At 40.2% G+C, this 13561-nt stretch overlaps 1 protein-coding gene across 5 annotated transcripts in view; it reads right to left on the bottom strand.

Annotated features, from left to right (window-relative positions):
• Positions 1-7493, bottom strand: part of CACUL1 (CDK2 associated cullin domain 1) — a 113093-nt gene extending 105600 nt beyond the window's left edge. For 2 of the 5 annotated variants that reach the window (XM_069099062.1, XM_069099060.1), the window contains exon 1: positions 6950-7493. In XM_069099062.1, coding sequence (XP_068955163.1) covers positions 6950-7451 — 502 coding nt within the window. In that variant the 5' untranslated portion in view covers positions 7452-7493. The remainder of the gene's footprint in view (positions 1-6949) is intronic. The other 3 variants (XM_069099063.1, XM_069099061.1, XM_069099064.1) reach the window with 3 other exon arrangements.
• Positions 7494-13561: the final 6068 nt, after the last annotated feature.

A 13561-nucleotide genomic window follows, 5' to 3' on the forward strand; every position in this document is an offset into this window, starting at 1 on the left:
AACATTTATTATGTGTCCACAAGAGACTATGCTAGACATTGTGGATATAAAAAATGATATAATCCCTACTCTCAAGGAGTTTATATTAAACAAATATTTATACAATGTGAAAAGCATGGTTTGTTTCAAACATAATCTCAGGTGATACTACACTTATCATTCAAGTGATTCAGACCAGAAGAGTAAGCATTTATAAAAATAAATATGAGAGTAGGTAGAGCTGGTTAAAATACATTTGGTATTTTATAAGGTTTTAGAAATGCCAAATTGCTAGTAATTAGGTAACAATTAAAATATAATTTATTCCAACATAAATAAAAGTATTCTCAACTCCCACACAACTTCAGCAACCATTGCCAAATTAAATGTTTATATATCAAACAGTCTGAGGCATACACACATAAGTTGATGCCATTCAAGCTAACTAGTACAGTCCTGCCTGATAAACCAAGTTATTTGGGAAAACAGCGAGGGCCTATAATATCTTTCAGAATTGCCTAGATTTTCACAATTTGTCAACTTTAAATTTTAAAAGATTCAAAATAACTAAGTAACTTTAGCACAGGGAACAAATGACTACTAAACTCAGAAATATTTTAAAAACTTTAATATTTTAGACTTGGTCTTAACTATAGAAGTTGATTCATAGCCATTGATGTACTTATATCAATCTACTCAATCTCAGCAACTCCTGAAAGTCAGCCAGTGGTCATTGCTAAGTAGTCCACGAAAAACTGTCATAACTCCAAATTTTAATCTCTGAAATCTTTTGACTGTCATCAACATGTCTCATCAGGCAATGCCCAGACAAGTCCAAACAATTTGAAATGGAACTTCAAATAAGAGTTGCAAAAGCATTTCTTCCTAAACGGCAAATGCAAAAAAAAAAAAAAGCAATGGGGCAGCTAGAAACGATTTTGATGCAGGGAACATCATTTCATCCTCTAGTCATGTTTTAGACCTACACAATCCTACCCACTCACCCCTCTAAAAAAAAAGTAGCATCCATAATTTTCAAGTGTCACCGTAAGTATACAAAAGGGCTATTGGTAATTTTAACTATGTTAGCCTCAAGACAAATTAATACTGGCCCCAAATTTAAGGAGGCTCATCCTACAGTCACTGTCACAAATGTGATGACTATTCAGATCAATTCTATTCACCTGCAGCATGCTAAGGCAGTTGAGGTTGAACTCAAAAGCTAAGGTCCTTTCCAGCCCTAAATCTATGATCCTGTAATAACACACTGGAAAGAGTTTGGTTTCTGAGTTGCCTTTTATGATCTCAAGCAAAAACCTCAACTTCTCTATATATCAGCTTTCTTAATTGTAAAAAAAAATACCAATAGGTTGAGCATTTCAGATGTTTCTAACAAGGGGGAAAACCCACCAAGGCAAAATAAAAAAATATGTGTTAAAGACTAGAAGGAAATAAGATTGGCTAGGTAACTCAGCACCAAATTACAGGTTAATAAGGCAAAAAAAAAAAGGTACTATAGGTTCATAAATTTAAATTTATAGGTTATTAGAAACAATCTAATCCAAGTCCCTCATTTAACTGATGAAGAAACCACAGTCACACAGTGAGCAAGTTTCTGACTTCAGTATCCTTCCTACTACTCTACTCTGCCTCTTGAGCAAGGTAGAACATTAAGAAAAATGTTTTAGGAGGATTAGCCAGAAAGTAATGTATAGGATAGATATAATGGAGGCTGGTTAAAACAGTCATAAGATTATTGCAATAATACAAACAGAAGGTAAAATGAAGGTTGCCCCTTCCTGCTCTAAGCCTAGGCATTTGGTCGAGTGGGACCACCGAGAATAAGAAGGGTTAAGTTGTACACCCGTTCCAAAAGGAAGAAATAGTCAACTAAAGACAAGTTGGATACATAGGATGAAAAAGAATAAGGAGGTAGTGTAAAGGAAAGAGTGTTGGATCTAAAATAAACTGAAATGGGTTGATATCCCAGTTCTACTACTTACTGTGTGGATTTCAGCAATTCAGGTTACTTCTCTGGGATTAACTTTTTCTCACTTGTAACAGTTGGACTGTGACAATTTAAAGTGCCTTCTAGCTTTAAAATCATGATCCTATACCTCCAAGGTTTCTAACCTGGGAGACTAAAGAAATGATAACTGACCACTGGAATAGCTAAGAAGAAATGGTTTCTGAGGAGAAAAGCAATTTGAAAAGACAAATTCTATTTTGTTCCTAGGAATTCCCTAATCATCTCAAACTCTTCAAGTAAATTATCTTCCAGGCTGCTGAAAATACTGAATAGGAGTACAGATGAGAGGATAAAAGATAGAAATTTAGGAGATCTATAGAGAAAAAAAAATACTAGCAAAGAAGAAACAAGAACGTGTTCCTGGGATCCGTAATTAGACAACTCCCTCCACAGACTTTAGTATAATTAAATAAGGTCTTAGTAGATAAAGATAAAGGCTAAGGAGTCGCACACAATAAATGTCCCAAGTGGAACTAGAGCACAATCCAAGCCCACCTCTTACCTGCTACCTGACTGCTTCTGTGCAGTATCTCTCAGGAGGCTTTTCTCAGTCCTCAGTTTTCTTGACCTGACAACAGCTAGCTAAAATAGTCCTCCTTGAAACTATCTTCTCACCTGACTTCTAGGGCTTTGTGTTTGCTTGGTTCTCCTATTTTTTTTTTCAGACACTATAGAATTTCAAGGGAGTGGATTAGTCCACAGTATCTGTTGCCACAAAGAAGTCAAGGAGAATAAGAAACAAGAAAAGTCCACTGGATTTATGAAGGAAATCAGTCACTAATAATCTTTTGGAGAAAATAAAAATCAGTGGAGTAAATATTTTAATATATGTCGAAGAATGATAATTATATTTGTAGTTTATAGTTTTTTTATAGAACTTGAAATAAATTTCTTCACTTACATAGTCAGAATATTCTCCTACTCTGATTCATGACAGAGAGGTTAAAAGCTTTAGCCAAGCTCACCCTTTACCAAATTTATCAGTCAGAATTTTAAAAGTAGAAAGTGGTATTTTAAATGTCTTTCAAAAATCTACATTATTTCAGTTTCCTTCTGATAATGAAAAAATAAGTTCTTTGACATTTATAGTACAAGATGGGATTCACAGTTGCATCTAAGAGTGTGTCAGTAAAATGGGAAACAAAAATCATTTATGTCTGCTTTCTGAATATTAAAAAGAACAAAACGATGCCCCACTTATTGGTTTGCTTTTTTGCCAAGTTGCAAACCAAATCACGGCAGATATGTGGATAAGTCACAAGGAAAAAACAACAGTTACAAAAGTAGGCTAAGAAAGACTATTCAAAGAGATTTCTTGGTTTTTGTTTTCGGGTTTTGTTTTTTGTAGCAGTATTGATATAGACATTCTGAACAAGGCAAAATCCTTGAGTCAATTGTAAAGTCGCGATTCAAACAAAATGTTTCATAAGAGCAACGACAAGCATAAATTAAATTAAAAACTTTGGAGACACACACACAATTTCTTCTTCAGTCAGATTCCTTCATTCCCCTACATCCCCCTTCTCCCACCAATGATGATAAAAGCATTACATTTAGATGAATTCTGGGTCCAAATTCTAACTCCGCTATTTAGTGACTTTGGGAAAGCCACAATTTTTTGGAGCCTTAGCTTCATCTGTAATATGCAGGGGTCAGTCAACATTTCTAAGGCCTTTACCATATCTAAATCATTTCAGAAATAGTCTGTAACATTCTAGCTACTTGCCAAGTCTCAATAGACTTTACTTACTCCATCCAATTAACTCTTCAGAAGATAAAACACTTGAAATTGCATTGAAAATATACTCGCCCAATCTTTTCCTTTATGGCTTCAGGCCTAACTCCGATAGAGGTGTTTTCTTCCTAGGTGAAGCCTTGGAATTTGAGAAAGCTTCACTAAGTATTTTTAAGAACAGAAAGCTCCTTAGGGTAGCTTGCCACTTTCTACAGCTGGCAAGATTATCATCTGAGTTCCTCTGGAACAGTTACTGCACTACAGGACTATGCACTTCTAAAATTACAACATGGTTCTTTAGGCTGCAAAGCAATAATGTGAAGTGAACGCAATCTCTATGTGGTAGTTACAGGAAAAGTACACAGACTATCAAGACCTCCACTAGAGATAAAGGTTCAATTTAAGAACATATTAAATTTGGCAAAAAATAAACCAAAAGTTTATTCATCATTTGAATTGCTGGAGATGTCATAATCAAAACTCTAATAACTGCTTATCTTCATGGTACTAATTTAGAGGTGGTAGCACAATAAATTGGTGGAGAAATAGCATGGCAGTACATAGCCAGGCTGAGTCAGGCAAACATAGGTTCAAGTCCTGCATCTTGACACTTACTGGATAGGTTTAGGCCAGTTCACTACCCCTCAGTGCTCCAGGTAACTCTCTAAGACTAAAGAGGTGCTGAGAAACTGCTTATTTGCATTGGTAGAGGGAGTTTCTTACAATGAAATCATAGGTCTTGTCTAAAAATTAAACAGTAGAAAGCAAATTGGATTTAGAGTTAAGTCCTGGCTCTGCTATTTAATAGTTAGTTGTACAATCTTAGAAAAATTATTTCAACTCAAAACTGTTTCATCTGTAAAATGGGAAAAATAAAAATAATGGTACTGACTTCTTGAGACTATGGTGAGATTATGTACTTTCAAGTGCTTTGCAGCTATAAAGGGCCATATAGAAACTATTAGCAATAAATCTTTGCAGAGTAAATTTAGAACATTAACTTGAACAAATTCTCTGAGTTATAAGATAAACTATATTATCTGTTGGAGTATGAAACATCTTTATACCAAAAATTCACTGCAAAAATATTTGATATTATCTATAAAATTGAGTCTGGAAAGTTAGGATATCAGTGAATTCTTCTCTAGCTAAATCGATCATTCCATCTCAAAACACAATCAACAAGCAAAAATGTCATTTTTAGTCAATTTTACAGTCATGCCTGAAGGTACTTTAGGCAGAAACTCTATTTGCTGACAACTGCACTGAAGACTAGACACACAAATAATGAATTAATTTACATTGTAGGTTGACAAACCTCAAGAAAGTCGTATATTAGTCTAAACCAGAGAAACAACACATAAAAATCTTTAAAAATCTTTGATGTTAGTTATTCGAGGCTGAAAGCAGTCAAGTCAGCAATCTATCATCTAAATATTTAGGTTGCAATAATTTGCCAAATAGTGGGGTGAAAAAAGAGATTAGGAATCGTTAAGAAAGCTTGCATTCAAGGCAACTAGGTGGTGCACTGGCCCTGAAGTCAGGAGGCCCTGAGTTCAAATCTGGCCTCAGACACTTCTTGACACACTAGCTGTGTGACCTTGGGCAAGTCACTTAACCTCAAATGCCTTGCCTTCCTCCCTCAAAAAAAAAAATTTATTGCAGCACAGCTCCACTGCACTAAACATGCAGAAAATAACTAAGAGCAAAATATGTGTTATATGGAGTGATGAAATGGGCAATTATGAGGATAGAACAGAACCAAGAATAAACACTGAAACAATAGCAGTAGTGTAATACAGCTATGAAATACATAAGATCAGCCAGTACACAAACTTGCCATCTATCAATTAAAAATTAAATTTAATGCTAACAAGGATTTTAAGCAACCTGTGAGACAGATAGGCAGAAGGAAAGACATGTGTCCTTTAAGGTCTGTATGCATTAACTGACCTCTTTGCAAACAGATCAACTCCCCTACAAAACGATGTGGAGAAGTCTTACTTAGGATTTAACAAGCAAACCCAAATATATTTTTCCCCTGAATTCCAGATCAAATTATTTTCAAACGTCTTTTAATTATAACAAAATGTAATAGAACCTAAAACATATTCACTGGCCCCTGATTTTCATTTATTAACTTTTTCTCCAACTTGAGTGTTTTCACATTAATATCTGTAAATATTAAGCATCAAACCAAGCTTTTCTTAGCTCTTGTACAAGTCAACCAGTCAATCTGCATATTCTAATAAGTGCCAACCCGGACCTTAATAACAATTCAAGGATAAACTACTGATGTGAACAATCTTTTCCCACCACACCCACACAACAAAAAGCCAATTACGAATCAATAGCATCTTCAAGTGAAAATGAGCATTGATACATTATCTTCTAGTAAAAATATGTATAATAATGTAATTCAATGCTTTAATTCAGTCAAATACTCGATCTGTACAGCAAATTGGGCAATTACTAGTACAGCCTGACAAAATTAATCAGTAACTGAAAACCTAGTCTCAAAGTTGCTTTATCAGATGCCACTGAATACCAAGTCCTTATAATAGTGGGGAAGGGGGGAACTACAAATAACCTAATTATGACTGACATCTTTGATTTAAAAAGAAAATCACTCAGAGGACTATGAATATGGAGGAGCTTTTCAAATAGGATCCCTATCGCAGGTATCTTAAAAATAAGCGTATACCATCTTCGTTTCTAAGCCCAAATATGCTCAGTGTTGACCCAGATCACCCATGGGCCAGAAAGTTTTACACTCAACAACAAACTTCCATCCGGAACAGGTGCTAGAGAAAGTTCTTTTCAGAAACTTCGCCTTTGAAAGGCAGACCGTATCACTTCTTCAAGAGTCTTATCACTACTCCCAACGAATAAAAAACATGGTGCTCCCTATAGAAGCCCCCACCCGCCACGTCTCTTTAAGTCAGAGCTATGGACAAGGGTCACCTGCATTTGCAGTTCCCCCAGGACGCCCAGGTCGGCCAAAGCCCAAGAAACAACACCTCCATGCTGTCTCTGGGCAGCCGAAGAAGGAGGGAGGTGTCTGCCTTCCCATCCCCCCCCATGCCCCCCGCCCCCACCCCTCTGGGACTGGACTAGGGCCAGCTCAGCACATTCCCCCCCCCTCCCCAGTGGGGGTGGAACCTTTAAAGGGACAGGGGGAGCAAGAAGAGAGAGGGGCTCCCCACCGTGGGAGGGTGGCTGCCAGGGGGGAGATAACGATCTTGCGAACTTTGGGCTCTCCGGACGATGGACGGCGGCCGCTCGAGGCTGTGGGAGCGGGGGATCCGCGGGACAAAGGGAGGAGGGAGGCCGAGGGTCGGGAGAGGACTCACAGAACTTGGAGGTGGAGGTATTGATGTTGATGGTAGCGCTAGGGGTGGGGGCGGTGGCCGCCTTGGCCGCGGCCGCGTCGCAGCTCTTCATCATCATCATCGCCACCCCGTTGGCCTCGGGCGGCGGCCCCAGCCCCTCCTTGGGGCCCTTCCTCTCCGAGGCCGCCGCCGCCACGGCCAGCAGCTGCACCCCCGGGGGCTCCCGGGAGGAGGTGGAAGAGGAGGGGGGCGGCGGTTGGGGAGGCGGTTGCTGCCGGTAACCGTCCATGGCGGCCTCCCAGTTGTTGTGGTTCTGATCGTCCATCATCGCCTCGTAGCCGCCGCCGCCCTCCTCCTCCTCCATGCTCTCCTCCATGCCTCCGGCCGCGGGGTGCCTAGCAAGACTCCCCCTCCCCCCGATACACACACACACCCCGCCCTCCCCACCCCACCCCCGGCCCCCCCCTCCCCGCCTCCCGCGACACCTGCCGCCTCAATCCAGGGGCAGGGGGGCACCACAGCCTCATGGCAGCGCTCACATCTCCGGAGACTGGGGAGGGACCGGGGGAGGAGAGAGATCGGAAAGGAGAGAGGGACCGGGGTGGGGAGGAAGAGGAGGAAGGGGAACGCGTCCGAGCTGAGGTAGCGGAGGACACTCGGGGAGACCGGTGCTGCCTGCCGGTGGCCGCTCCCGGGCTCGCCTCAGGAACAGCCAAGCCGTAAAGCTGCCAACTGCCGCTCACGACATTTTACGGCAGATCCCGCTAGCCAGTGGGAAGAGGCAGATGGGGAAGCAAGAGGAGGAAGGGAGGAGGGGACCTGGCGCGACGGAACACGTGGTGCGGACGGAAGCGAAAAGAGGAAGAGATGGTGAAAGGGGCGGGGCCTCCATCGTCAGCCCCCCGGGACTCTATTGGCAGGAGGATAGCCAGGGATGCCGCTAAGTGGTCACGTGTTGGGGGGGGGGGGTGTAGTGTTGATTCAGCAGAGTTCTGACTCTCAATGGCGCAACCAATGATGAGCTCTATAGCACGTGACGGAGGAAGTGCACTGCGCTTGCGCAACTCCTGGGCAAGGGAGGACTGGAAAGGAGATTTGATAGTTTCTGGTCTCCCTTGCACCGCCCCACCCCCACACGGTTGCTAAGACAACACAGCACCTGGACAACTCACCCGGTTGAGAGGCCCAGTTAATAAAATAGCCTGTTGCTGCCTGAGAGATCTTTACGTCCAGCCGTGCACATCTCTAGGTTTGCTTTGAGGCTTCGGGAGATCCATAACTCAGTCCCTCTTCCCTCCGTACCCCCGTGCAAATTGCACACCACCCACTATGTGCCATTCTCGTCCGTACCTTTCCATAAAACCTAAGTAGAAAGCCTTTTAATATTTGTGTCACAGTGGAGTTGCTGATCTGTGATCATCCCCCCCTGGTTAGCAGGCTGTCTGCAATTTTCTAAACTACAAGATCTGTTATATAATGGAAGTACGTGTCGTCTGTTATGAACTCTGTTTTATCTCCTGGTGATAGCACTTTTTTTTTTCCAGAAATCCTAGCTTTTAATTTAGGCTACGTGGACCTATCATAGGATTCTATACAGATCTAGAGACAGAAGAGACCTTGGAGCGGTCATCTAGATTCTAGTCCCAACCTCTGCATTTTAAAAAGAAGAAACTCGAGACCCCATTTCCTAAAGAGCTGCAACTAGAGGTCAAAGAATATGAACATTTATCAAAAGGATAATTGTAAACTCTGAGGGATCCATATGAAATTAATTGCTATTAGTAAGAGAAATGCCGATTAAAATTCTAAGGTTTCACTTCATACCTTGAAAATTGGCAAGGATGACCAAAAAAGTAACACAAGTAAATGTTGGAGGGGTTATGAGAGACAGGGCACAACTATACACTAGCTGTGAGTGGAAATGTGAATTTACCCAGCTCTTCTGGATATTAATTTGGAATTATGTGAGAAAAGTTAGAAACGCCTGTGTATTTTGACCCAGCCATCACACCACCAAGCACAATCAACAAACATTTACCAATACCTACTATATGCTAGGCTAGGCTTTATGGTAAATATTGGAAATATAAAAGGAAAAAAAATGTTGCTACAAAGAGGAAATAGTGTGTGCCCTCAGAGAACTTGCATTCTATCTACAGAAATAACACATAGAAGGCATTTGTCTAGGAAAGCCTAATCTAAGGTAATAACTGTGTGAGTAGAATGAAGAGGACAAGTGAGGGATGTTGTGGAAGAAGAAGAATCAAGACTTGAACAATGATTGGATGTGGTAAGTGATTATGAAAAGCACAGGAAGATTCCGAATTAGCAAACTTGGATGAGTAGGTTTGTGGTGCTCTTGATGAGAAAAGGGGAAGCAGAGGATAGGGGTGGATTTGGGGGGAGGGAGGAAATGGATTCTTTTTTGAATATATTGAGCTCAGTACAAAGGAAGTCAGACAGAAACAAATGTCTGATTATATATACCAAAATATTCATATATATACCAAAATACTCATATTCAAAATATTCTTTGTGCTAGCTAAGAACTAGAAACAAATTGGGTACCCAGTGGGAAATGGATGGAAAAAAATTGACATATGAATATAATGGGTTATTACTATACAATAGAATAAATTAATATAAGAGATTCAGAGAAACATGGGGAAATTTGCATGAACTGATGCAACAGAACTAAAACTAACCAATATGCAAGATGGCTTCAACAATGTAAATTTAAAAATCACTCACAGGAAACAAACTGAGCATTTGAAAAACCAGTAAAGGTGCAGGAAATGGATAACAAAATATTCCCCTCTCCTTACAGCAGAAAGATTGTGAAGAATTAGTAGGGAAGAATACTGTATACATTGTCAGACAAGGCCACTATAGTGGATATGTGTACTCAATTGTTTTTTCTTTCTCACTAAGGAAGGTTTAGTCTGTAATAGGAGAAAAACTCGTCATTAGGTTTTGAGATAAAGACAACATGCATAAAATGCATTTTTAAAAAGGTTATTAGTGCATTTAAATCAAAATTTACTAAGTTTCTTCTATGTGCAAAGCATTGTGCTAGGGAATGGAGATACAAAAACATTAAAAAAAAGCAAAACAGGGGCAGCCAGGTGGTGCAGTGAGTAAGAGCACTGGCCCCAGCGTTGGGAGACCCGGGATCGGTTCCAGCCTCAGATACTTGGCACCCACACAAAATAACTGGCTATTACTTAACCCCAATTGCTTTGAAAAAAAAAAAGCAAAACAATCTCTTCCTTCAAAGAACTTACATTCTACAAGGGGAGAACAACTTGATCACATGTAAGTAAATACAAAATATATACAAATTAAATATATCAGAGTAGAATACCCACACCACAATTAATGTAAACACAGAAGGCCCAGACTTCCCTAGCCTCTCAGTAGATCAAAGGTGTAAACTAGTTGTGAGCAAGTCCTTAATCAACCTGGGAAGAGTAAAATACTTGGATCAGTTGCAAAAAGATGATGAAAGAACTGGACACACTTCTGGACATATATGTAGCACAGCAAGCCAGTCCAGTAGTAGAATACCTGGAGCCATTTTGAGCAAGAGACAGGGAAGTGACCCTGGAAGGGTGTTAGAAGCAACTCTAACACCAGCTCTCACCAACATTTAGATGAAATGTTGGGATGAAATGAGGCACTCAAAAGTCATCAAACATTTAGCAAAGGATATATACTTTGCCTTAACACATCAAGAATATGCAAGAAGGATACAGTGACCCTTAGCTTCTCTGCACATAGCCCCTTCTTGTTTCCATCTGGAAATGTATCTAGTCAGTAGATCATCTGAATATGGCAACTCACATGGTCTAAGGCACCCACCAAGTCAGAGGCCCAGACTCCCCATGTCTGGGATTTTTTCTGCTCCTAGATGACAAGGAAACTGCATCAGGGAAGCTGGGGCCAATCATGTTCAAGGGACAGTTTTGTCCTGCTACAAGGAGGTACTCCAAATACAAAGTAATTTGAGGAAAGAGTGTATTTAGAACTTGGGGAATTAGGAAAGACCTCTAATGAAGGAAGTAGTCCTTAAGTGAGCCATGGAGGGAGGGAAAAGTTTTAAGAGGGAGATTATTAGCCTATATAAGCTCTATTTATCCCAACTCCAACTCCCATTGATGAATTGTGTCCCCAGAGTTTGCCTGTATCTCCCCATCAGGGTTTTAGAGGAGCTCTGAAAAGTCAGGGGTTATTCTCTCAGTCCACTGGCTTCTCACTAAGATCATCAATTGAAAATAAATTGTCAGTCAACTCTAATTACCTTTAGAAAATGGTATTTACTGAAGTAGTATAGTAAAAAATAGTTGATACAAAAGGTTCTCCTGAAAGTCTGTGATACATTCTATTGCAAGTCCATACAGAGTCCAGGACAAAGTGGGCAAAAGCTCAGAGGACAAACACACATTTCCCCATTGCTTGACAAAGTTTCCCTTAAGTATGGTACAGCTTCTTTGCTGGATTTTTTATGGAACTGTGAACCTAAAGTCCTGTCTGACCTTTGCTCTCAATGTAGGTACTTTTGTCAGCTGATCCCAGGACATCAGTGTGAAGATGGGGATGATGCTAACATCCTCTGGACCCTTCAAACCTCCTCTGGTCAAGGTGGGGAGGGAGGAAGCACTTGGGCTAAAGCCAAAGAGGAGTCCTTTCCTCCCCCACCCCCAAGAAGTTCATTCTCTTGTCCTAAACTTTCAAATGAATCTGATTCTAACTAGCTTAGTAATTTATAGATGATTACAGAAACATGACCAATTTTACTCAGCTTATCAGAACACTATTCTTGTGCCATGTCAGTTTGAGGGACTTTATGAAATTAATAAAAAATAGTTAGAATATATATATATATACATATATATATATATATAACACTTTAAGATTTGCAAAGTGCTTTACAAATATCTCATTTTATCTTCACACAACCTTGGGAGGTAGGGGCTATTGTTATATGAAGTTACAGATGAGGAAACTGAGGCAGACTGAAATTAAGTGACTTGCACAAGGTAACAGCCAAATGAATGGTTGAAATTGAATTTGAACTCAGATCTTCCTGACTTCAGATCCAGTACTCTGTCCATTGTGCCAAAGACCATGATCTCAACAAATTAAGATATATAGGTGATTTTGACCCCTCCCTTACACTAGCATGGGAGAATAGGAGAGACAATATTATGTATAGGGAACAGCAATTAGACCATTTTGGCTAGACAGTTTGGCATGTGTGAACGTCAGTAAGATAAAAACCAATCTAGATAGAGGTATTGGAACTACATTGTGAGCAGTTTCAAATTTTCAATAGAGTAATTTGTGCTTTATCCTAGAGTCAATAGAGTTTCTGGAAGTTTTTTGATCAGGGCATGAAGCAGTCATACATGTCTTAAGAGTATCATTCCAGCAGCTTTGTGGAGGGGGAAAACTTGAGGCAGAGAGGCTAAAAAGGAAATTTCTTCAACATACCAGACAAGGATGACAAGGACTTGGGGCTATAGGAGTGAAAAGATGGGGATGATGCTTAAGTTAAAAGAGGAGTGGAAGGAGGGATGATTCCACAGTTATACACCTGGGTGATTGAAAGGGTAATGGTGCTCTTAATAGAAATAGGGAAATTAGGAAGTGGGAGAGAATTTATGGGAAAAAAAATGAGTTCCCTATTAGACATGCTACATTTGAGCTACCTATGGGGCATCCCTGTAGAGATGTCCAGAAGGCAATAGGTGGCATGGCCCTGGAGCTCATGTGAGAGATGAAAGTGGGCTATATAGATCTGGGAGTCAAATACATAGAGATGATAATTAAATCCACAGAATCTGATGAGATCACCTAGATAGAGAAAGGTTAGAGAGAAGAAGAAAAAAGAGGGTCCTGGCTAAATTCCTGGGATGCACCCAAGAAAGGGGTATAGAGTAGATAAAAGAATCTACAGAGGAAACTGATATTGATGGATATTCAACAGGTAGGAAGAAAAGAAGATTATATCAGTGACATGAAATGCCAGAGAGGAGAGCCATGTCAGAGAAAAGAGTGTTCAGTAGTGTCAAATGATGTGAAAACATCAAGAAGGAAAAGGACTGAAAAAAGCCTGCTGAACTTATATGGAGAGAGATGTAGAAATTCTTGGTAACCTTGGTGACAGATGCCTAAGCTCAGTGGTGGAGTCAGAAGCCAGCCTTTAAAGTGTTACAAAGAGAGGGAACGGAAAGGAAGTTCAGGCAATGTGTAATGGTAACGCCATTACCAAGATTAGCTTCTTCTAAGAGTTTGACTGTGAAAAAGGAGAGAAATAAGACTATAATATGAGGGGATAGCAAAGTCAAGGGAAGGTATTTTAAGGATGGAAATCTGGGCATTTTTATAGGCAGCAAGAAAGGAGATAGTGGATAAAAGGAAATTGAAGGTTAGAAAGGAAATGATTAAAAAGCCGAGCCCTTTGAGAACATGAGAGGGAATGGG

Source organism: Petaurus breviceps, unplaced genomic scaffold (assembly GCF_028583685.1).
Source record: "Petaurus breviceps papuanus isolate PSGF00001 unplaced genomic scaffold, PetGlider_PUasm1.0 37, whole genome shotgun sequence".
Classification (NCBI taxonomy): Eukaryota; Metazoa; Chordata; class Mammalia; order Diprotodontia; family Petauridae; genus Petaurus; species Petaurus breviceps.